Here is a 25,971-nt window from a genome sequence, read left to right as displayed (position 1 = left end):
CAGTACAGGGCCACATTGGGCCACTTTTGGAATACTGCATTCAGTTTTGGTCTATTGTGAAACTTCAAAGTCTTCAGAAAAGATTTACAAGGATGTTGGTAGGGTTGGAGATTTTGAACTATACAGAAAGGCTATTTTCCCTGGAGCATTGGAGGCTGAGGGGTGACCTTAAAAGTTTATTGAATCATGAGGGCATTGACGGGGTGAATAGTCAAGGTCTTGTCCCCAGGGTAGGGGAGTCCAAAACTAGCGGGCATAAGTTTAAGATGGGAAGGGAAATATTTAAAAGGGACCTAAGGGGCAACTTCTTCACACATGTATGGGATAAGCTGCCAGAGGGGGTGGTGGATTCTTGTACAATTACAGCATTTAAAAAATCATCTGGACGGGTATATGAACAGGAAGGCTTTAGAGGGATATGGGCCAAATGCTGGCAAATGGGACTAGATTGATTGATTGATTAAGAATATCTGGTAGGCATGGATGAGTTGGACCAAAGAGTCTGTTTCTGTGCTGTACATCTGACTCTAACTGACCATCTGTTCTTTGAGAATTATAATTTTCATTTAGCTTGTTTGCTTATTCTACAAGCCCTTGCTTGGTGAAACAGTTTCTTTTTCTCCCCCATATTATTGCACTTGCTGTAATAGGGGTTGTTTAGCTCAGTAGGCCGGATGGCTGGTTTGCGATGCTGAGTGACGCAACAGCACAGGCTGAATTCCTGCACTGGTTGAGGTTACCGTGAAGGTCCCACCTTCTCAAACTTGCCCCTCACCTGAGGTGTGGGTGACCCTCTGGTTAAACCACCACTCTCTCTAATGAGAGAGCAACCCTTTTGTTTTCAAGGACTATGGCGACTTTGCATATTTTTACTTGTAATAAGTGATTGGAAGTTTATATTCTTTATTGTTTGATATATTTTCTGTTTGTGAATCGGTGTTTCAAATGAATTTGGGCTGCCAAATTTTTCAAAGCTTGAGAAAAGACTAAGCTGATGCTTGGGCGTGGGTTGGGGTGAGAGTAAGAGAGTGATTGATTGAATTGTCTGCGGTAAGTTAAGTAGTCAGTAACTTAAGTTTGGCTGTTTAAAAAGAATTTTGTCAACATACGATAATGGCTAAACAACATCCCTGTCATTATCTGTCACCCTTTCCACTCCCCACCAGCCACTCATAGAAACCTGTTGGATATGAGAAATAATCAACCATTCTCTATTTTGGCTGCCTAGCTGCCGTTTTACAATATAGTGGACCTTAATTGACAGTTCCTGAGAAGTTGTTTATGTTATGAGGCCTGGGGAAAGGGAAGGAAAGTGTCTAATCATTAAAAGTGGGGAAAATATAGGCTTTCCTTCACAGCAAAATGCTACTAGTTAATTGTCAGTTTCATGGATCACCATATATATATAATACATTATTAGATGGCATTGTTGTAGAATTGACTTTGTTAATTGAGAAACTTGGACAAACCTACTCCACCTTCAGTGATAACAGCCCCTGTGAGGTCAGCAGTTAGTACAGGAAAAATATCTCTTAAAGGGGCATAATTTTAAGGTGATTGGAGGTAGGTATAGGGGAGATGTCAGAGGTAGTTTCTTTACACAGTGGTAGGTGTGTGGAATGCACTGCTAGCGGTGGTAGTGGAGTCAGATATATTAGGGGCATTTAAGTGACTCTTGGATAGGCACATGGATGATGATAAAATGAAGGGTATGCAGGTTGGTTTGATTGTAGAGTAGGATAATAAGTTGGCACAACATCGTGGGCCAAGGGCCTGTGCTGTGTTGTACTGTTGTGTGTTCTATGTTCTTTAAGAGGAAAGATAAAGAATGTGGGAGAGGCAGGCATTGGAAAGCACCTACTTGACCGAGGCTGGACTGAATTAGGAAAGGAATGTCATGGGGAGGTATGATAAAACGTCCTTCAGAGAACTAACTGGTACTGAGAGAAACATGTCCCTTTTAGATTGTGCATCTTTGAATAGACTCTGCCAGCAGTGTCCTTTCAAGTTGAGAGGTAGCGTTAGTTAATACTCAGGATGTTATCACACAGATGCAGTACTTTTGGAACTTGTGGAATTAAAATTTCATAACTGAGAATTGGTTTGATTAATGGTGTTAGCCGAAGGTGCTTTTCACATGGCAAAATTGGGTGCTGTCAAAGATGTTAGAAAATTAAGCAGCACAAACGTAATATCCCCAGGGTAAGTAGTCCATAAAACTTGATGGTGACAGTTACATGAGTTAGGTCTGCACTGAAGATCCATTCTTACAGTTAAGGGAGCTGATTGTGCCTTCAAGGTTATGCCCAGCGGGGATGATAACCATAGCTTTGTAAGGTCTAGTGAGAGTAGTCTGTCTTTATTCCACCTTCCCTGTAATGTCAGTTGTCCTGTCCTGAAGATCATGTTGGTGAAATATCTAATGAAAACTCAAGACAGTACCTTAAGGAAGGTGGGCCTTCTCCCTGTTTGGGTTGTTCTAAGATAATGTACTTTTTCTGCAAAATAGATTAATATAGGAATATCATCCCCATATTAAAAAAAAGTTCGTCTTCTATGCTCATAGTAACCAAAGAGACCAGTTAAGAAGCAAGACACTGTGACTGTAAGAATGATAGAAATGGTGTGCATGGCTTCTAACTGAAGATAGGTAGTTGAGTAATTCCAGTGAATCTAAGTGAACCAAAAGTAGTAGCTAAAATATTCATTCATCTTTAGAAGGAATGCTGAAGGAATACCCCATCTGAAATGAGATCTTAAAGACAGTGTTCAGAGTTTGAACAAGAAATTTTGCTTGATCTTTGAGATAAAGTTTAGATAAAATAAAAACCTTCCTCCTTTGGGTGAGCATTTGGTCATGGAACTTGAACGTTGTTTAAACTTTTATATGTTGACTGACTTGATTAGCTTGTTGTGTGAAATGAATTACATCATCAAGTCTATCCACAATTGTTAGTTGTCCTCTTCTGGCACAGAGGTAGTGTCCCTATCCCTGGACCAAGAGACCTGGGTTCAAGTCCCACCTGCTGCAAAGGCATGTAAGAACATCTATGAACAGGTTGATTAGAAAGGGGAGGGTTCTTGTGGCACAGGGCAGTGTCCCTATCTCTGAGCCAGGAGGCCTGGATTCAAGTCTTACCTGCTCCAGAGATGTGTAATAACATGCCTGAACAGGTTGTCCAGAAAATAACAGCAACTGTTTCTTTATGATGCCTATTGATACCTGCTGCCAAATGAGTGGCCAAATTATGTCAACCCGCAAATCAGATAAATATGTAACTTTTGGGCCTGCATTGATTTGAATCTTGCATGATTTCACAGACTGCTTGTGTAGTTTCTCTTCTATGTGCAGGTATGTACAAACTAATAGTAGTCCCTGAGTAGAGAGGGACTTTGACTTTTGCTTTTCAAAATGCAGATCTTCATCCTGTTAGCAAGATTTCTGCATACTTTCAATGCTCCAAATTAAAAATGGTCAAAAGCATCAGAACCAAAGTGCTGAGAAAGTACGTATGAATTTGTCAGCCTTTGCCATTGCTTCACATTTCTGATGTTGATAGCAAAATGATATTGTACCTTTCATAAAGGGTTAGAGGTATTACCAAACTTCGCAACCAACCTGAAAACTAATTTGTGGAGCACTCCACTGATAGTCTTCGAGCTTCCATTTTTACAGAGTGGAATTTGTAATGTGAAATTCTGTAAGGATTACACAAGAATGAGAATGAATGACACTCTCTTAAAAAGAATTGTTTGAGAGGAAGCAAGTCATGGCTGGTTATAGAAATAAAGACATTGTTTGTAAAGTAGATTTTCCTTGACCCTGTTGTGCTTATGTATGCCAAGGGCCGTTAATGTCTGCTTCACGCTTGTATGTTGGTTGCTGCTCCACCTTTTTATTCTGCTATCATTCCAGGTTTGTGCCATCTTGAATTCGGGTCACAGCTCCCTTCTCTGCCTTTCTTGACTTTCTCTGATAGGTCCATTAAAATACCTTTTCATTTTCCACTTGGGAGCAGAATACAATTTGCCTTGACTCTAGTGTCACCCACTTTTTCCTCCCTTTTGAGAAGCATTGCCTTCCTCTTTCCTGCCCAACCCGTGCCATCTTTGATCTGCCGGCAAAGTCCAACAATCACCATCTCTCTCCACCATTCCTTCCAGAGTGCCTTTGAATCAGGAACCAGATCCTTGCATTTCGCATCTTATTTCAAATGTTCATAATGACTGTGACTGAAATTCTAAGGTACAGATGGTGATATTACGCCCGTTTATTGAAACCTTTCTGTCTGGCTATACTTTCTTACACTTTACTGGTGGCATGGTCTTTACCACCAAAACATAGCTCTTGATGCATTTTCTCATCCCTCAAATGCCTTCTCTCCTTTTAAATCTCACATCCTTTTGTACACCCAAACCTCTCCTTCATAGTCCCTACAATTCCACCTGGGCAGCAAAAGCGTCTCTAAATGTATAAAAAAAGAGAGAAGCCAAAGTGAACATATTCTTTTTAGAGAATGATGGTGGAAAAATAATTATGGGGAAGCAGGAAATGGCAGAAAAATTTAATACATACTTTGGATCAGTCTTCACCGTAGAAGATACTAATAGTTTTCCAAAATTACTAAATAATCAGGGCAAAAGGAGGACAGAAGATAAATGTAATAGCTGTCATTAGGGCAGATGTGATAGGGAAACTAAGGGGTCTCAAGACCAGTAAGTCCCTTGGACCTGATGGGATACATCCTCCAATATTAAAAGAACTAACTACAGAGACAGTGAATGCATTAGTAGTAATCTGCTGGTATAACATGTTTATTTAAAAGGGAAAGGAGACAAAAAAGGTAATTCATAGCCCATTTAACTTAATATCTGTTATTGGGAAGATGATAGATTCTATTCTAAAGAATATAATAGCAAAGCATTTAGAAGTACGTAATATGATCAAGTAGAGTCAGTATGGCTTCTTGTGAATATCCTCCATCTTGCTGTGTGGCATTGTCATCATGCTAAAGGGACAGAATTTGAGCCAATTTAGAAACTTGAGACTAGCCATCAACAGCAGCAGAATTGTACTCCACAATCTACAATCTTACGGCCCCGCATATCCCACACTCAACCATTAGCATCAAGCCAGGGGAATCAACCCTGGCTCAATGGAGAGTGCAGGAGGGCATGCCAGGAGCAGTATCAGGCATACCTAAAAATGAAGTCAACCTGATGAAGCTACCAAACAGGACTACTTCTGTGCCAAACAGCATAAGTAGCAAGTGATAGGCAGGGCTAAGCAATCCCACAACCAGCAGATCAGATCTAATCTCTGTTGTCCTGCCGCATGTAGTCATGAATAGTGGTGGAAATTTTTTTAAAATTTCCCTATCAATAATGGAAGAGCCCAACACATCAGTGCAAGTGATAAGGCTGAAGCAATGGCAGAGATTTTCAGCCAGGAGTGCTAAGTTGATCCATCTCGGCGTTCTCCAGCATTATAGATACCACTCTTTAGTCAACCTGCTTTATTCCACATGAGGAATGTTTGGAAGCAATGGGTATGGGCCTGACAACATTCTGGCAATAGTACTGAAGACTTGTACTTCAGAACTTGCCACTCCCCTGGCCAAACTGTTCCAGTACAGTTACAACACTGGAATCTACCTGACAATATGGAAAATTGTCCAGATATGTCCTGTACACACAAAGCAGGACAAATCCAACCCAGCTCACTATCACCTTATTCCTCTTAATCACTAATAAAGTGATAGAAGGTGTCATCAACAATGCTATCAAGCAGCACCTGCTCAGCAATAACCAGCTCAGTGATGTGGAGTTTGGGTTCTGCCAGAGCCACTCAGCTCCTCATTACAGCCTTGGTTCAAACTTGGACAAAAGAGCTGAATTCCAGAGGTGAGGCGAGAGTGACAGGCCTTGACTTTAGGGCCACATTCTCTGAGTGTGGCATCAAGGAGCCCTAGTAAAATTGGAATCAATGGGTATTGGGGGCACACTCTCCTGTGGTGTCATACCTGGGAAGTTGGAAGATGGTTATGGTTGTGGTCATAGAAGGTCAGTCATCTGAGCTCTAGGACATCTCTGCAGGAGTTTCTCAGGGTACTGTCCTAAGTCCACTCATCTTCAGCTGCTTCATCAATGACCTTTCCTCCATCATAAGGTCAGAATGTACAGTCATTGACAAACATCCCAAAAGTTCAGCACAAATTTGTAACTGTCCAGATACTGAAGCAGTCCATGTTTAAATGGAACAAGGTCTGAACAATATACAGGCTTGTGGCAAATAATATTCATACTCCACAATTGCCAATCAAAGACTGTCTCCAATAAGAGACAATCTAACAACCATCCCTTGATATTTCCATCACTGAATTCCCCTCTATTAACATCCTGAGGGTTACCATTGACCAGAAATTCAACTGGACCTACCACATCAACACAGTGGCTGCAAGAGCAGGTCAGAGGCTAGGAATGCTGTGGTGAGTAACTCACCACCTGACTCCCCAAAGTCTGTCCACCGTCTACAAGGCCAAGGTCAGGAGGGTGATGGAATACTCCCCACTTGGTTGGAATGGTACAGTTCCAACACTCCCTTCACTACCAATGTTCATTAACAGCAGTGTGTACTATCTGAAGATGCAATGCAGTGATTCACCAAAGATCTTTAGAGGGCACCTTCTAAACCCACAACCACTTATATCTAGAAGGGCAAGGCCAGCAGATCCATGGCAGTCTTTCTCATGTGGTAATCCTGTAACTGGAATTAGTTGCATCTAAGACAGTATATAATTAACTAAAACTTTGAATTGTGCAATATTACTAATTCAAATTAAACACCTTCAGATAATGAATGGACCATTGTGATATTTCTGTAGTATTGTGCTTTTGTTGAAATGGCATGCATGTGACTATCTAACTCTAAAACGTCTGTTTTCATCTTGAATCTGGCACACTTGATGTTAACAGATGATTTCTGTGCAATGTTACTATAAAATCTAGACTAGAAGTCCTAAATATCAATCTCCTGAATATTCAGTGATGTGGGGCTTTGAAAGGATTGTTTCACACCCCATTGCTATACAGTGACACGGAATGTTAACCAGATCTGTAATTCCTCACCTGATAATTAGCAGTTTATGGCAGCAAAGTGATATTTGAAGGCATGTAGGCAGATTAATTTCAAACAAAAACCTGCTTAAGGTAAATTGCCAAAAGCTTTCCTCTTAAATTTGAGATTATTTTTGACATGAAGGGGCAGGGAAGTACGTACTTTCAAGTGGCTCTTAATGTTTCAGTTATGATTTTCTGCAGGCCTTTGCAAAATGAGGGTTGAGTGGGGGTCACAACCTGAAATTTTGGTGTCATGAGCTCCAAGGTAGCAGTGGCCAAACCCTAATTCCCCCAAATTCTCTGACGGGTTGCGACAATTTTCAAGCCTTAAAGTGGTGTTACGGTGGGAACCTCTGATCCACTGCATCTTTTAAATAATTGACACTGAGTTGTGTAGGGGTTTATATAAAATTCTTTATTGTTTTTAACACTTTTGTACTTGGAAGTGTTGTGGCTCTATTTCAGTTTTGTAAAATGAGTGTCGTGTTTATGCAAATCTTACTATCTGAGCTGAATGTCACAGTTCCAAAATTAAAAGTGTGAAAGATGGCAAGCCTCTTGCAGCTCAATGAATTGCAGTCTTATGTCTGCCTTGCCAAGCAGTCAGATCAGCAAAGATTGGAATCCCTGGGGCATTTTTTGGAAAGTTCACAGTAATACTTGCCCTCTTTGCCAACAATGCTGGTTGGAGATGCAGTACTCTGCCCTTATTCTCATGATTGGATTTAAGTGATTAGTGTGTTTTTGGGGTTTGGTGTGAAGTGGGATAGTATACCACAGTGGTGTGAATTTGGAACATTGATTTAATTCGCCGTCTTCTATTTCCTTTGCCTAGTTCCAAGAAAAGATTTTGTCAAAAGACAAACAGAATTTTACTTCCCTTGTGAATGTACCATCGAGGAACATCTCTTCACAATGCTGGCTGACATGCTCACCTTTTCTCAAATGGGTTTGTAAGCTGTGGTTGGACTATTAGGAAGGCAGCGCTCGAGATTCTACCTCCATCCAAGTCAGAAAGAGAAATGGAGCTGGTGTTAGCTTTGAGCTCTGTTGCCATTCGAAATCAATGAATTCTAGCAGAAGGAGTTGTGTTGAGGCAAAAGGTGTGGGGAGGCTGCATACCAAATGGTTTTATGGAATACTTGGAATTTCTGTTTAAAATGTGAGGTTTTCTTGAGTGTCTAAAAGGTCAAGTAATTTTGGGGTAATACTCAGCTGTTGTCTTTTTTTTTCTTGTTTTGCCTCCTTTTTTGTAGACACTGCTCTCCTGTCCACTACTTCTTCTCTGTCTTTACGTCTCATCACTGGGCTTCTCTCAGTGTCTGTTTTCCCAACCTACATCCCAAATTCCAGCTGTACATCTACAACCAGCTGGTCAGGTACTGTGCAACCTCTGCTTCTCACTGATCGAGCATGCTCTGTTTCATCACATGCATGTGGATGATGTGGGGGTCGGTGGAGGGTCAAGGGAAAGGAACTGTGCAGACAAAATGTGCATTCCTCTAGCTTAGTTGTGGCTTCAAGTAGATGCAGCAAGCTGCTGGTTGGCAATTTACTGCAGACTTCATAGTTAATCTGCTTTTAAAGGGGCATTACTGTGAAATCAAGAAGTGAAGTTACACAAACAATCGGGCTGCTTATGCTAACAGAATACTACTAAAGATTGACTTGTTTAACATTGAGTTGGACTTTTGAAAATTGTATGGCAGAGCTGCAGCTCACTAATCTTATTAAATGTAACTTTAAGAAATATAAAATTTGAGTTGCAAGTCTGAATTTTCAGATAGAAGTGCCCCTTTAACAGTACAAACGTGTCTCTGAACATTTTGAGGAATTTTTTGTGAATGTGAAAGCTCAATTAGTACGTAACTATCACAATAGGTATGAATATCTCCAACTACATGTAGCTACTTTTGTTAAAACGCCTGGCAGTTTGAAGAGTGCTATCTGATCTCAGATCTTTGATTTAAAATTGAAAGTACTGATGTCCGTTATTACTCGGGGCTCAGTGCTGCATTTAATAGTTCATGAGTATTTTGGATGATTTTAATAATGGCAGGAGTTCTGTGTTGATTCCTAATTTGAATTTGATCTTGCTTCAGACCTATTTGATTTCCTGGTTTTTTTTTTTAAATTTTGTTTTAAACTGCATTCAAAAATGAAGTTGGTTACCAGTTCTTCCCTGCAGCTCTTTCGTAGACCCCCACAAAAAAGACAATTACATCTCCCTCTTTTTGCTTTCGGGTCAATATTTTTGCAAGTTGATTATTGGCATTTCTGCTCTGCAGTATCTGGTATTAGCTTGTTAATCTACCATTTACTTCCTGTTCAGTTTTCACAAAAAAAAGACTTGGTATTCATGACAGGATAATTTGACCAGGATTTTAACTGGATCAGCCACATAATACTCTGGCTGCAAGAACAGCTCAGAGGTTGGATGTTCTGCAATGAATAGCCAACCAAAGCCTGAAAGGCACTTTTTGGGAGTTTAAACGGAATAGCCTCCATGTGCTTGGATATGTGCTGCTCCAACAACAAGGAAAAAGCTTGACGTTGTCCAGGGCAAAGCAGCCCACTTGGTCAACAACCCACGTGGTGACTTTAAACAATGACTTCCTCCTCAACACACATTTGTGGCAGTGTGTATTATACATATGATGCACTAGAGCAACTAACCAAGGTTGTTTTGAAAGCCCAAACCCATGACCAGTGCCGTCTTAAGGCAATGGTAGGTACTGCTCCCTTACTGCTACCACCTCCCAGTTCCCCTCCAAGTTGCATGCCATTTTGACTTGGAATTATGTCACTAAAACCTGGAACGCATGCTGACAGCACTGTTGGTGTACCTTCAAGAGAGCAGCACACCACCACCCACTCAAGGGCAGTTAGGAATGAGCAACAAATGTTGGCCTTGTTGGTAACACTGTCATCCCATGAAACAATCTTCAATAAAAACAAGTAACACAAAGGACCCTGGAGTTTAGGTCCATAGTTCTCTGAAAGTGGAGTCACAGACAGGTCAGTGAAGAAGGCCTTTGGTGCACTGGCCTTCATCAGTCAGGATATTGAGTATAGAAGTTGGGGAGTTTTATGTTGCAGTTGTACAGGACTTTAGTGAGGCCGCACTTGGCGTATTGAGTTCAGTTTTGGCCACCTTGCTGTAAGAAGGATGTTATTAAACCGGAAAGAGTGCAGAAGAAATTTACAAGAATGTTGCCAGGACTCAAGGGACTGAGTTGTAGGGAGAGGTTGGACAAACTAGAACGTAGGAGACTAAGGGAGGGATCTTATAGAAGTATATAAGATCACGAGAGGCAAGGATAGGGTGAATGCACTCAGTCTTTTTCCCAGGATTGGGGAATCGAGGTCTAGAGGGTATCGGTTTAAGGTAAGGGGGTAAAGAATACATGGGAACCTGAGGGGCAACTTTTTACTACAGAGGGTGGTTCGCATACAGAATGGCTGTCAGTGGAAGTGGTTGAGGCGGGTACATTAACAACATTTAAAAGGTATTTGGATGAATACATGGATAGGAAAGGTTTAGAAGGATATAGGCCAAGTGCAGGGAAATGGGATTAGCGTGGATGGACGTTTTGGTCGGCATGAACCAGTTTGGGCCGAAGGGCCTAATTCCGTGCTATAGGACTCTATGGCTCTAAATATACCCACAGCCATATACACAATCTGCAGACACTGTGCTGTAAACGTAACCTGTTTAAGTAGTGTTTTGAGAGAAGAAAAAGCTTTGTTGTCACTTGGCAACAATGTTACGGTATTTCATGATAATCCAGTTTAATTCATGACCTCTTTGTTTTGCACAAAGTGTTGTGAAAGTTTAGATAATATGGACTTGATTACATGGTGGGCTGTACCAAATTTTGAATGAAATTCACCCAGAATTAGTGAAATTATTGAAAAATTTTGCAGAATTTTAAGTGAGAATTATATTTGTTGTATGAGCGTTGTACTGTTGGAAAGCTAATAGAAACTAGCACCCTCTCCCAGGGTGAATTAAACACCACAGGAACTTTCTACTAAATGCTCTTGTGTAAACCTTTAAAGAGGCTGTTGTAAAAAAAAAAACCTGTTTCTTTTGTGATCCAGATAAACAATTAATATGTTTTAGAAGTATTTGAATGTTTTCCTGTTAGAAACTCTTTTTTAAAAAAAAGAGGAGTAATAATAAGCCCCTTGAGCCTGCTCTGTCCTTCAGTATGATCATGGCTGATCATCCAACTCCATGCCCTGTTCCCACTTCCTCCCCATACCATTTGACCTCTCTAGCCCTAAGAACTATATCTGGCCCCTTGTTAAAAATATTCAATGTTTTGTCCTCAATCACTTGTGGCAGGGAATTCCACTAGTTCACCACTATCTAGGTGAAGAAATTTCTCCTCCTCCTCAGTCCTAAATAGCCTAACCTGTATCCTTAGACAATGACCACTGGTTCAGGACTACATCGCTATGAAGGCCAACATACCATTTGCTGCTTTCACCTTCTGCTGCACCTGTATGCTTACTCTGTGACTGGGGTACAAGGACACATGGTTTTGTTGCACCTCCCCCTTTCCCAGTCTATCACCATTCAGAATCTCCCTGTCTGTCTTTGTGACCAAAAATCTTACATTTATCCACATTTTTCATCTGCTGTGCTTTTTCTCAATTACTCAACTTCTCCAAATCACGTTGAATCATCTATGCGTCCTCCTCACAGTTCACCCTTCCACCCAGCTTTGTGTCATTTGCACACTTAGAAATAGTAATAGTTCCCTCATCTAAATCAATCATTTATATTGTGAATAACTGGGTTTGAACCACTGATCCCTACAGTACCCCGCTGGTCACTGGTTGCCACTCAAAAAATGAACTGTTTATTTCAGCTCTTTGCTTACTCTCTGCCAACAAGTTCTCTGTACTCTATACCCAATCTCTCATGCTTTAACTTTACATGTTAATTTCTTATTGAAAGCCTTCTGAAAGTCCAAGTAAACCACACCCACAGGTTGCCCCCTATGACTTCTAGTTATATTCTCAAAATTTCAGTAGATTTGTCAAGTATGATTCCCCTCTTGTAAATCCATGCTGACTCTGTCCAATTCTGCCACTGTTCAGTAAGAAACTTGACTGTACTCCAATATAGCTTGTAAATGTATCTGTTTTTTCTTTAAAATTGGGTTACTTGTAAGTGCTGGGCCCATGTAGTATCAGTGAATTAGTGACCCTGAATTTGGGTTATAATGTTTCTTTCATTAGTTCCTTTGTCTGCTGTGTTAAACAGACTGTGCCAAGTGGTCAGTCTTTAAAATGTCTGAGCATCTTTGAAAACAGTGTATTTTAAAAATGACATCACAAATGCTGTATAATTTATTGCTCAAGGCGGATTTTGCATTCAATGATTTGCAGATGAAATTGAGCAGATATTTGCTGCAATTTGGCCAGACCAAAGATTGCACCAAAATGGAAACTCTGCTCTCAGATTCTTAGCTTGGCATTGACCAAGGCTACATGGACAGTACTTCACTTTGCTGTTCGTGTTCACCAGTTTTATTTCCAAGTCTATTCCTGTAATTATTCTCGAGCTTGCAATTTTAGAAAACTTCCTTTTTGGGTACAGGTTGTTTTGGGGGGATATATAAAGATCATACTGAAACATTTCATTGAGTAGCACAAAACCTGAAAATAATCTCTAGTCTCATAGTGATATGCCCAACCTATCTGTGTGTATTGGAACAAGTGTGTGACAGCTACTGTGTAAACATTTCTGAACCTGCGTTTGAGTAGATTAAACCAAGAATAATTTTTGTTGATTGAGATGCAATAGGAATTCGTGAAATTCAAATTTTGCATATTCACCTCAAATATGTGAAGGCTAGCAAGTTATCAAATTATTGTAAGTAATCGAAGCCATACTGGAAAACTCATGCAATATATCAGTGATTTAGTAATCCTGAATTACGCAGGTAGCTGAAGGAAACATTTTTTGCACCTTCCTCACCTCCTGTCTGATTTGTTGTTCCTTTCAAACTGCATACAATGCCCTCTCAACGATTGTTAGGTAACATCAAATTGTGCTATAAGGCAGAATCAATTGGGTCATTATACGTCCTTCCAAATTCTACTTTGCTTCTGCTTTGACTGTATATTCTACTTTAGCTAGAGGAAAGTCATTGACCTGAAGGCTTAATACTGTTTCTTTATGCAGGTACTACTTGACCTCTTGAGTGTTTCCAGATATCGAGCGTCTGTAGTATTTTGCTTTTACACTTCAGCTGTTTGTTGTTTTCACTTGTTTCTTTGTGAAAGATTACAAAATTAACTTGGGTGAATGACCTTACGATTTCCTTTACAAATGCTGGAAAAAAAGTCAGTGTTTCAAGTGTTGATAAAGTAAAATAAACTGGTAACCAGTAGGAAGAGTTTAGAGGGATATGGGCCAAATTCTGGCAAATGAGACTAGATGAATTTAGGATATCTGATTGGCACAGATGAGTTGGACTGGATTCTGTGTTGCACAACTCTACGACTCTATTCTCACCATTATTCAAGAAGCTGAATACTCTGAGGATGAAAAGTAGGATTTGTGCATAGAATGCACCTGAGATGATAATTGAGGTATATCAAACTCTCATTATTTCATTCACCTTTTCATTGGGGGGGTTCAATGAGCAAACGTTTTTGTTATCTGAATAACTGCATCATGTAACTTATTTTGCACAAACTCTATCTCTCTCTTTTGGATGTTAGAGACTTTAAACGGTTGCAAAATCTTTTGTTAGGATCTGGAAAACTATTTAAAAAGTGTTCATTTTAAAAATTTAAGAAGCTTTGATAGTTAAGCTAGAAGAATTTAAGGCTTTACTCCCACTGAAACATCGTTCTAAAAAAGGTAGTAAGCTTTTCATCTGTTCTGGACACTTGGGATGCTAAAGTCAAATATGGAGGAAAATTCCTCATTGGCAATGTTACCACAGATGTGGAGTAACTGCTTCTGGGCACTCTTTAGGCTATAGAGGCTAAGAAATAAATGAGAATTGGTCAAAGTTAGCAACATCATTTGGACTGAATGTGCTTATGGGGAAACTTGCAGGATCCAGAGTAGAAGAAACATGTGTTTCAGAATGTTTGCAAGAGAGTTGCATGTCTTTATTTCTTCATGGAGAGTGGGCCTGATTGGAGCAGCAATAAAGATAGCATTGTTTTTGAATTTCAGAGCTGGCCAAATTATTGTTACTAAATACAGGTGACATTTTCAAAGCACATTTCACATTTTCAGCTGGGAATTTGGTCCGTGTTTTCAATTCATCCTTTCCTATGGATGCACAAGGCATTTTAAATGTGAGCACTCCAATTAACCTCTGAAATAGTCAAGTCCTCCTGGATACTTGAATTTAAATTATTCCAAATATGATGCCCCCCCCCCCCCCACCAAAAAAAAATTATCAAGCAATGGGCAGTTCTGGAATATTCCAAATGTTTATCATAGATGTATTTACACTATTAAAGGAAAACACCCCAGTAGATTTGAATACCATTCAGGTAGTCTAAAACAATACACAAGTAACTTTCTGAATTGTTTACTCACTGTTCACTAGCAACACAAGCTCAATACTCCTGACATCCAGGATTGTCTCCCAAGGATTCCCAAATTGTAATAGTACATTCAAGATCTGCACCACCACTACCAATCCCCTCCCCCCACTGCCACCATCTGAGAACAGTGACCTGTATTGCTCCCAAAACTTGGAAAGTGCATGCACTGCCTTCCGTCAAAGAAAAATCTGCTCTCACAGGCTCCATTCTTATTGCATGTGATGACATTTATTGTCCAGTTCTTTAGTGTGACAAGTGATTTTACAAACAGTTCATGAAATTCTTATAAACCCTGAAGATATGTGGAGTCAGGCTTTCGTAGAAGTGAATGGAAAGTGTGACATTTGCCTGACCTTAGGCTGTATGTATTAGACCTAATTGAACATCAAGAAGATGTGGGATGTCCCCCATGAATTAATTTAAAAAAACCAAAGATTATGTTCCAGGACTTGTGTTCAATTAGATGTGAGCCATAAAGCCAAAAATATTGAGTGAGGTTACCAATTTTCAACTCCTTTTAAAGAGACATGTTCTAGGCCTTCAATTTTTAGACATGCGATCATTATTTGATAAAACGCTGCAGGATGTTGTGCTGAAGTGCCTGATTGGGTAGGTGAGCTTTATTACTGGTGTAACTTGGCAAATTTTGAGATGGAATGTTACTTCATGAATTAAATCTTGTTTTTAAACTGAGGTGTCCTAATGTAACCTGAGTATGGAAACTATGCTAATGTTACAATGCATCTTTCACTTTCTGCAGATTGGTATTTTTCCAATCTGTTTTGTAAGTCAAGTTTCATAAAGAAAACAAAGTACTGGAGAAACTCAGCAGGTTTAGGAACATCTCTGAAGAGAAAAACAAAGTTAGTTTGAAGTCCAGTGACCCTTCTTCAGTTCAGATGAAGGATTGCTAACTCTTTTTCTCTTCACAGATCCTGTTAGACCTGCTGAGTTTCTCAAAAACTTTTTCTTTTGTTCAGATCTCCAGCATCTGCAGTTCTTTATTTTTTTAAATATCCTAATCATTTGACTTGGGGAGTGAGAGGCAGCAACTCTGTGATAAATTAGGATAAAAATCCCCAAAAAAGCATAATTCTATCCACTTTTCAAAACACTATATTGTAAATAGGAAATGCAATTGTTCTAAATGCAATAAAGTACTAATATCTACTGCCTTGTTGTGGCAAATGTCTTACTAAACTTTGAGGACTGTGCTATCAGAGTTTTGTTCGCTCACTTCCTTTCAGATCACAGTCCACAAATATCCCAGTTCCAGTCCCTGGACTGGGCCAAGCTACCAGATTGCAGTGGGTTGGGGAGCTGTATGTAAGCCTGAATTTTTTTTAAGGAAAGAGCAGCATGGTAGATTGAAGTCGTACACTGATTTGAAGTTGCCGGTTTTTACTAAGGTTATGACGCCAAACTTGCAGAGAAAATCCTTGCAAATGTATTGATTAACTGTACTTAGCCTATTTACATGTAGTGCTGGTAGTAGTGCTGCAATATTCTAGGATGCATGAATTGTATAAGAGATCTTGCCCTGAATTTTGTTCATGTTGTGAAACTATAGCCCAAAGAGTGTTTGAATTTAAAATGTAAGAATTATACATTTTTGAGCTGCAGGTTAATGCTTGGTCTTTACAAATAAATATCAGCAGCTTGCTGAGACTTTCTTTCTCTCTGTCTCCCTCTCTTTCTCTCTCTCTCTCCCCTCCTCTCCACGCTACACCCCCCTCCCCCCAACAACTGCTTGCACGTCCATCAGGTTCCTTACTAAAAGGGAGCAGAAATTGATGCATCGGCGACGGCATGCAGAGGAGCTGCTTGAGTGGAAGCGGCGGCTCGATGCTGAGGAAGCTGAGATCCGGCGAATGGAAAAGCAAGCTCTGGCTGCTTGGGACAAGGACCTCAAACAAAAAATGACAAAGAGAGAGGCAAGCGAGAAGATTCCAGACTCTAAGGGTAATGTTAGCCTCTGTTCCTTGTTTTGTATTTTTCTTTGAGACAGTAATGCATTTGCTGTGTTCTGACTGCTTCCAAGTGGCTTTGGTATCACTGATTGTCATGGCACATGTGAGATGATGTATTGATGTGTAAATTTCATCAGTCTTGATCATTGGAGAAGAAGCAAGGGGGTAAACCTGGCCAAGACAACAAGGTGCAGGGCTGGATGAACACAGCAGGCCAAGCAGCATCATAGGAGCAGAAAGGCTGACGTTTCGGGCCTAGACCCTTCATCAGTAAACCTGGCCTTTTGTTTTGCTGTCTCATTCATTCAGGAAATCAAATTTCCTGAGCATCTACTGTGATCCGTTTAATAGCATAGCTCAGATGTTGGAATTATGATCTTCCTAAATTGTACCTTGGCACAATATCCTAGTGTAGTTTCTCACTCAGCCTCTTGGGGAGGCTGCAGTTTCAGATTTAATTCCTTTTGCTCCAGTGGTTACATATGACTTGCAGAGTTGAGAAGCAGGAAAAATTGTAATCAGTGTGAGAGCTCAGACATAGTTTACACAAGGCTATGCGGCCACAGTTAACATGGGGAAAATCTAATTTTCTTTGCAATACTGATAATTTTTCATTTCATTCCTCACCATTAGCAGTAGCATCAAACTGTAACACCAATATTGTGCAGAAATGTTGTATAGATGGAGTACTTTGACTACTAGTAGATATGTCTGTATCGCAGTTAGCACAAGGTGCTTTTCACGAGTGACCTGTTCACACTCAACTTGCTCTGGTCAGCGGTTTCTAACCTCCTACCTTTATGACATTCTTACATGCTTCTGAAATAAAGAATACTTTGAAGGAGAATGGAGTTGGAAGACAGTCATACAGAATTGTGCATCTCACTTTAAACACTGTCAATCCATTGCAATATAATTCATTCTAAGTAGTGTAATTCTCTCTAGACACAGGCAGTGAGGAAGAATGTCCTGCGCCATCTTGCTCTCAGCCCCACAGTGACAGTTCAATTCCTGAGGAGGTTGGAAGTTCACCTGTACAGACTCTGGAATCACCATCAGCAGCCCTTAGGATGACCACCAGTCCTGACCATAGTGTTTTCACAAATGATGGTTATTCCCAGGACTTTGAATCTGTCGCAACACACAGTAAACAGGTAAGAGATATTTTGAAATAACAAGTGCAGAACTGGATGAACACAGCAGGCCTAGGAGCAGAAAGGCTGACGTTTCGGGCCTAGACCCTTCATCAGAAATGGGGGAGGGGAAGGGGGTTCTGAAATAAATAGGGAGAGAGGGGGAGGCGGAGGCGGAGGCGGAGGCGGATAGAAGATGGATAGAGGAGAGGATAGGTGGAGAGGAAACAGACAGGTTGAAGAGGCGGGGATGGAGCCAGTAAAGGTGAGTGTAGGTGGGGAGTTGGGGAGGGGATAGGTCAGTCCAGGGAGGATTGACAGGTCAAGGGGGCGGGATGAGGTTAGTAGGTAGGAGATGGGGGTGTGGCTTGAGGTGGGAGGAGGGGATAGGTGGGGGGAAGAACAGGTTAGGGAGGCGGGGACGAGCTGGACTGGTTTTGGGATGCGGTAGGGGGAGGGGAGATTTTGAAGCTCCACTCAACCAGTATTTATAGAATTTCAGAAAGTGTTTGATTTTTGCAACATTTGTGTGAATGAGTGTTTCTCATTTCATTCCTGAATGATTGAGCCCTAATTGAGTTTATGCCTCCTTGTTCTCAATTTGCCCAAATGAGGAAATCTTTTCTCAGTATCTATTCTTTGTCATCTCTTTTATCAGTCTAAATATCTTGATTAGAATACTTGTCAGCCTTCTAAACTCCAAACCAGGTTTATACAACGTGTCCTCATAACTTAATCCTTTTAAAGTCGAGCACTGCTGTAATTCTGGTTAGTACTCATTCCAATTACTCTGCAAGAGATACAAAATATACAAGACAAGGGACAATTTAAACCTTTAGATCTCACTTAGTGATATGCGCGGAATTAGGCTGCACTCTGAGGTACTTCGAGATTTTCGGGAGAATGCAATGTAGATTCCTTACATAGTTTGAGAAATTACAGACATGTACACACTTGAGAATTGATGCTTTTTTGTGGGGAGAACATAAATTATCCCATCTAGTTCACTAATGTCCTTTAGGCTACTTGTGACTCCAGACCCACCATCCTTAGGATGGCCTTTGAAATGGCTGAGCAAGTCAATCTCGTCCTAGGGCAGATAAGGATGCAATAATGTTGGCATTGCCAGTAACACCCATGTCCCACGCACGAGTAAGATAAAAATTATGGGTGATGTGATAGAAATGTTTAAGTTTAAAAAAAGATGGACAGAGTCATTAGCTGACGGTTTTTGGTAGTTTAGAAGTGAAGACAACAATACTTAAACCCTTCACATCTGTCAACACTCATCACTCATTACTCAAACTAACAATACTCAATCCACCTGTCCTTACAAACAACCACTCCACTTCCACTGTTTCTTTCATCGCTGGTGTCCTTTGAAAATGCCCAGATCAACACTCCGCTTTTCCACAGCTCCTTGTTTCAACTATCCCATGAGGTTTTCAGTTCCACCGAAGCATTGAAACATGAGCTATTAAAATCAGACATGACATTCTGTATGACAGACTAGGAAGAGAAGTGCTAGTTGCTATCTACAGCTTTTGTCACAGTATTTGCTCATTACCGCCATCCCGAGTGTGGTTAGTGATGGATATGAATGCTGGTCTTCCCTGTAATCACTTGTTCATGTTACATGAATGAATGAAAGATAGGTTGAGCACAGCTTCTGCTTCCAGTATGGAACTTACCTTGTCTAGTTTAATTCCAAGCTTTACAGCCATCACCAGTGAATCATTTCTCTTTTCACTTGCACATTTTAGTGTCCTCCGTCTATTTCTGATCTATCTGCTATCTCTTGGCAATAGATGCCAAACAAAACAATCAGGGTTCCATTTGTACGGAGACAACTCATTTATGCTGAGTCATGCTGATTCAGCTCTCATCACCACATTTGACTCTTCCACTGTCTCTGGTTTCTGACATTACTTCTACATTGGCTGACCAGGGATTTTCATTAAGCATTAGAAAGGCCTTTGGTCACAGTGACAATCTCTGATCCCTAGCTACCAATTTTATCCCTGTCAGTAGTCACTGGGTGAAACTGAACTCGACTAAACAATCACTGAATGTTACCAAACACAAACCTATTGTACCCGTGTTGGCTCTTTGAAACAGTAATTCACAGTGCACCCTGCTTTCTCCTTGTAGTCCTGCATGTTTTTCCTTTTCAGATGATAAGGCTTTCAAGTTTGACCATGTTTCTCTGCCATTACTATGGTTATCTTTCCACCTTGGTGACCGCAGTCTCTGCCTTGTTTCAGGTCTTCTGCTGAAATCCTCATCTGTTATTTCTATACTTGAATATTCTAACACATACCTGACTTTCTAACCTACATTAGTTCCAACGCCAGAAAGCTCTTGATTTTAAACATTTTAAACCTTGTTTTCCATCGTGGTCTAGCACCTTCCTATCTCTGTAACACTCTCAGACCTTTATCTCTATATCTGTCTGTCATTGCTGTGCTCTAGAGTCTCATGTTAATGAACTAAGTGGGCTTTTACAACAATTGGTAGTGATTACATGGTCGCTGTTAGGCTAACGTTTTATTCCAAATTTTTAAAGAATTCAAGTTTCACCATCTACGATGGATTACTTGTCAAATGACATTAACACAACACCACTGCTTCCTCTCTTCAGAACTTTATCACAGGTCCATCAGTGTCACTGGATCAAAATCGCACAACTTCTTCCTTAACAGCACTGCGGTGTACCTACACCACAGATTGCAGCAGATCAAAGCAATGGTTTATTATAAGTTTGTTGAGGCAATTTTAAATAAAAATTTCATGTTGCTGGGTGTCAAAATGTTATTTGATAATTGTTTCTGTGAAGTACCTTGGAATATTTAATGGTGCGATATGAGTGCGTGTTACTGTTAGAACTCTAAAGTAGTTGACTAGTTAATCTGTTTCCTGTTTGCATTAATGGACATATGGTTGACTGGAACATCAGACATGTCTCCCTGCTTCTCACCAGGCAGTTTCATGGGATCATTGGTATTTTCTTGAACAGTAGCAATGCTTCAATTTTGTATTTCACCCAAAAGACTTCCTACAGTGTGGAAGCAGCCCATTTAGCCAATCAAGTCTACAACGATCCTCTGAAGATCATCCCACCCAGACCCACGCCTCTGTGCTATTCCTATACCCTGCATTTACTATGGCTAGTCCGCCTAGCCTGCACGTCCCTGGACACTATGGGCAGCTTAGCATGGCTAATCCACCTGACCTGCACATCTTTGGACTGTGGGAGGAAACTGGAGCACCCAGACGAAACCCACGCAGACATGGGGCAAATGTGCATACTCCACACACAGTTGCCTGATGGTGGAATCGAACCCAGGTCCCTGGCGCTAACCACTGAGCCACTGTGACACACAGGAGGCTTAAAATCGATCTCCCTGCTTATTCGACCTTTTTTCCTTTTTCCTAAACTTGGAAAATAATACCAGACTGGAACTAATGTTTGCTTTATTTTCTTGTTTTGCAGTCTCCTCCCTCAAAAGTGACTGAGAGTTCATTGAAGCAAGATGGCCAGAAAATCAGTTCCGGTGTCCGTGTGCATGTCAGACCTGTTGTAAAATCCCGCCAAGCATCTGGCAGCTGGTCTGATGAATCTGTTTCTGTGACACAGTCAGGTAGGAAATTTCTAACATGACTGAGATTCACTGAGGATTCTTAAAATTATTTGACGTGCTTCGAAACTCCAGCACAATCAGAATTCTGTACTCAGTATGCATTTTTTTGGAAAAGATATTGCATGGCTGAGAGTATAGCACAACACTGACAGGTGACAATTCTCGAGTCTTAGCTCTGTCTTGTTTTAAAGTGAAAATGGCACCTGATATGGCCGTGCCGTAGGATTCACTAACGGAATTTTTTTTTGATTCACTTATGGGATGTAGCATTGCTGATTGGCCGGCATTCTTGCCCATCCCTAATTGACCAGAGATTCGTTAATAGTCAAACACATTGCTGTGGGTCTAGAAGCACATGTAGGCCAGACCAGATAAAGATGGCTGCTTTCTTCCCTAAAGGACATTAAGAAACCAGATGGGTTTTTCTGACAATTAACAATGTATTCATGGTTATCGTTAGACTCTTAATTCCAGATTTTTTTGTTTTTGATTTCAAATTCCACCATCTGCTGTGGCAGAATTCACACCCAAGTCCCTAGAACATAATGACGTGTTCTGTCACAGAAGGTTTGGCCCTCTAGTTTTGCTTATTACTGCATTGTCACCATAATTGGGGCCGACAGCGCAGAGTAAATCAGCGTAGGTCTGGTAGATTGTCTGTTAACATCTATAATATATGTCAGTTTCCTTTGGAATCTCTTAAATTGAAAGGGTAAAAGCTGAGTACCTACACAAGTTTGACGTCATTGGTCTATAACGTTGCTGGTTATTTTGCCCCTGTCTAAATTGGAGAAAGAGTGCCACCAGCTTTTCACAAAATTTTGCATATTCAACAAAGAAGAAGTATTCAACAAAGAAAAATCAACTTAAAACTACCACTGAAAGTCCAGCAGGTTTCCCTGTTTCTGACTCCTCAGCTGTATCCCTTTGCCACTCCGGCCTCCCATTTGCTATCTTGAGCTGGTCTAGGCTCTTTACATCTCAGCATTGTGTTTCAGCCTTGAGTGAATATTCTAAGCGCAAACCTGTCTCTAAAATTACATGCCTCCTGCCACTGCCAATCTGCTGCCGAAATCTTCATCCACATCTTTCACCCAGAGTCTTGACCATTCCATCCCCTTTTCGTCAGATTTTCATCCTTGTATGCAATAAATGTGAGTACTTCCAAAAGTCTGCTGGCTGTATTCTGAAAAGAGCACTTATTGTGAAAATTATCAGACAGTTCTTAATGACATTTGCCTCCTAATCTTTCAACACTGGGGCGGCACGGCGGCACAGTGCTTAGCACTGCTGCCTCACAGCACCAGGGACCCGGGTTCAATTCCACCCTTGGGCCACTATCTGTGTGGAGTTTGCACATTCTCCCTGTGTCTGCGTGGGTTTCCTCCAGGTGCTCCGGTTTCCTCCCATAGTCCACAGATGTGCAGGTTAGGTTGATTGGCCATGCTAAATTGCCCGTAGTGTTCAGGGAGGTGTAGATTAAGTGGGTTATAGGGGGATGGGTCTGGGTGGGATGCTCTGAGGTTCGGTGTGGACTTGTTGGGCCGAAGGGCCTGTTTCCACACTGTAGGGATTCTATTCTATAACCTCTAAATTAATTTTCCCATTTTGAAAATCCTTCATGATGAATCCCTGTCTCACTTTGACATCTGGTCCAATATCAATCTCCAACTTCTTGTGGTCTTAATTTCTCTCACTGTTGCATCCCTCCTAGAGTTAACCTATATTATGGCCATGTATACAGTCCCATTCCAGAATATTTTCCCAAATCCTATTCCTCTCCTCTCCTTCAAATGCATTTCCTTCACAAGCTTTTAATCTCTAGCTTCTCATTTTTGCCTTTTTCCTCAATATGGTTCTAACCATAATAATTGCACCATGCTAACCGTTACTGACTGCACAGATGGTTCTGCTTTATATTGGTGTTTATAGTGATGTTGTGGGTCTGATCGATCGGTGTGTACGGTGACACTGTGGCATCCAATTGGTCAGTGTGTCCATTGCGAGAAGGTCTTGTCAGTGATATAGCAGGTTTAATTGAAGTTGTTGAACTGGTTGTGAGAAGTGTGACCAAGAGTTATGCTGGTTTGTGTATATCTCTTGTCTGCTAATGCTGGTGTCCAAGTTGAGTTTGATTGTAATGCAACCTGTTAACATCCATTGGTGGATCTTCTCCAGAAACTACGTCAGACCAGAGTGATATTGAGAGCAGGATCCGTGCACTGAAGGACGAACTTAAGAAGCGCAAATCCATTGTGGACAAGTTGAAGAAAGAGCAGAAGAAACGACAAAAGGAACGATTGAAAGCACAGGAGGCCAGCCTCATCAAACAGCTAGAGGTGAGACTGAGCCCTACATTGACCTGCAGGTTTTAGCTGGGGTGATTGGAACATGAGACCTTAAGAGGTTGCAGTTAAGAACATTTCACATGTTTCATACTGCATTCTCAAAACCAAAAAAGCATCCATCTCCTTTAATCAAAAATTATTAAGGGCTATAAACTTTTATTCTTAAAGCAATTGTGCATGGACAGAAATGTGTGGTCGATAAAAGCTACAATATCCAGAGGAAAGGAAAAGTGGTATAGCAGAGTTGCTTTTTCTGTTTGTTTTTTTTCTCCAGCATTAATAAAAGTTTTTATATTCTGTCCAATGTTTGTTCAAATCTTTTTGCCAAATTCCTCTTTGTAGCCACAATTCTTTCTACTTTCAAGAGCTTCCTTTTTCCAATGGTGTCTTGGGTATCCTGTCCTTGTACTTTCATCTTCCTGTCCAATGTCCCACTGTTCTTTATTGAAACAGCTTTGGGGCTTCTAGCTTGTTAAATGCTGCATATATAGGTTGTTGTAATGTTGAATAATATGTGCAAGTGCTTGAGAGGAAAACCTGGAATAAACAAACTTCTTTTGATGACATTTGGTCAACTGGGCTCTTTTTGTTATCCCATTAGTCTTTCTAAATTTCGTGGTTAACTGCTTTTACAGATTACTAAAAATTTGTTCATTCAGAAAATAATTTGCAGTTTGTCTTGTGCAGTTAGCAAAGTAGGGTCATGTATAGTTTTTTAAAATCCAAATGTTTGATCTCGCCTATCCTCCATGTTTCTTTCAGTCCTATGATGAGTTTATTAAGAAGACCCAGGCTGAACTCAGTAAAGATCTTGATGTTGCCAGCTCAAGCTCAACCAAACCACAGATTAAAACTCTGTACTCCACTGCTACTGAGAAATCGAAGATTAAACCACTCTCTCTGCAGAGGTACTTTCCGTAATGGATGTTAATTGTTTAAACTTATGAAGAGATGCTTGTTGTATTGTTCTTTTATACCCTGGTGGCACCCCGTTGTCCAAACTAGTTGGAGATTAAAGGTTCAGTTAAGGAGTGCGGTGCATTTACAGAGACTTTACAGCAGAGAAATATATCATTTGGCCCAACAGACTAGTGCAGTTATTTTGTCTCTGAGTCTCCTCCCACTTTGTCTCATCCCATTAGTGCATCCTTCTGCATGTTTCTCCCTGAGGTACTTCTCCCACTTCCCCTTAATCGTATTCATGCTATTCAGCTTAAGCACTCCTGGTACTAGCATGTTCCATGTTGTCACCTTGCTCAGGGAAGAATATTTTGTTTTGAATTTCTGATTCGATTCATTAATGTTAACTTCCTGTTCAGGTCAGCCTCATAAGTGAAAATATTTCTACCTCCACGCAGTTCAGAAACCTTCATTTTTAAAATTCGCTATCAAGTCTTGTTTTTAAAGTTCTCCATCAGGTCACCAGCTTATATGATTAATAACCCCGGGGAGTGTTGCCCAACAGAGAAACCTGGGTATTCAGGTGCATAGTTCCTTGTAAGTAGAGTTGCAAGTAGAAAGGATGAAAAAGGTGGCATTTGGCACGTTTGCCTTCATTGGTCAGAGCATTGACTGTGGCAGCTGGGACATCATGTCATGGCTGTACAAGACATTGGTGAGGCCACTTCTAGAATACTGCGTGCAATTCTGGTTGCCCTTCTATAGGAAAGAGGTTGTTAAACTTGAGAGGGTGCAGAAAAGATTTGCAAGGATGTTGCCAGGACCAAGAAATTAAGGGAGGTTGAATAGGCTGGAGCATTTTCCCCCGGAGCGTTGGAGGCTGGGGTGTTTCCTCAGAGGTTTAAAAAATTGAGGGGCATGGATAGTGTGAATAGCCAAGCTCTTTTTTCCCAGGGCAGGGGAATCCAAAACTAGAGGTCATAGGTTTATGGGTGAGAGGGGAAAATTTAAAAAGGACCTAAGGGGTAACATTTTCACGTGGAGGGTGGTGCATACATGGAACGAGCTGCTAGAAGAAGTGGTGGAGGGGGGTTACAGTTACAACATTTAAAAGGCTTATGGATAGGTACATGAACAGGAAGGGTTTAGAAGAGGTTGTAGGCCAAATGCTGGCAAATGGGACTAGGTCAGATTGGGATGTCTGGTCAGCACGGACGAGTTGGACCGAAGGGTCAGTTTCCGTGTTGTATTACTCTGGCTCTATGACCCT

General features: G+C 40.8%; 1 protein-coding gene across 3 annotated transcripts in view; it reads left to right on the top strand.

Moving 5' to 3' along the window:
- Window positions 1-25,971, top strand: part of cep350 (centrosomal protein 350) — a 122,860-nt gene that overhangs the window by 76,568 nt on the left and 20,321 nt on the right. For all 3 annotated transcript variants that reach the window (XM_048601910.1, XM_048601911.1, XM_048601908.1), the window contains 5 exons: window positions 16,475-16,671; window positions 17,625-17,833; window positions 21,306-21,453; window positions 23,632-23,792; window positions 24,564-24,709. In XM_048601910.1, the coding sequence (XP_048457867.1) occupies window positions 16,475-16,671; window positions 17,625-17,833; window positions 21,306-21,453; window positions 23,632-23,792; window positions 24,564-24,709 (861 nt within the window). The remainder of the gene's footprint in view (window positions 1-16,474; window positions 16,672-17,624; window positions 17,834-21,305; window positions 21,454-23,631; window positions 23,793-24,563; window positions 24,710-25,971) is intronic.

Source organism: Rhincodon typus, chromosome 10, assembly GCF_021869965.1.
Source record: "Rhincodon typus isolate 14 chromosome 10, sRhiTyp1.1, whole genome shotgun sequence".
In the NCBI taxonomy this organism is placed as follows: Eukaryota; Metazoa; Chordata; class Chondrichthyes; order Orectolobiformes; family Rhincodontidae; genus Rhincodon; species Rhincodon typus.
Note: the sequence above shows the minus strand (reverse complement) of the source record. Positions and strands in the feature narration are given on the sequence as shown.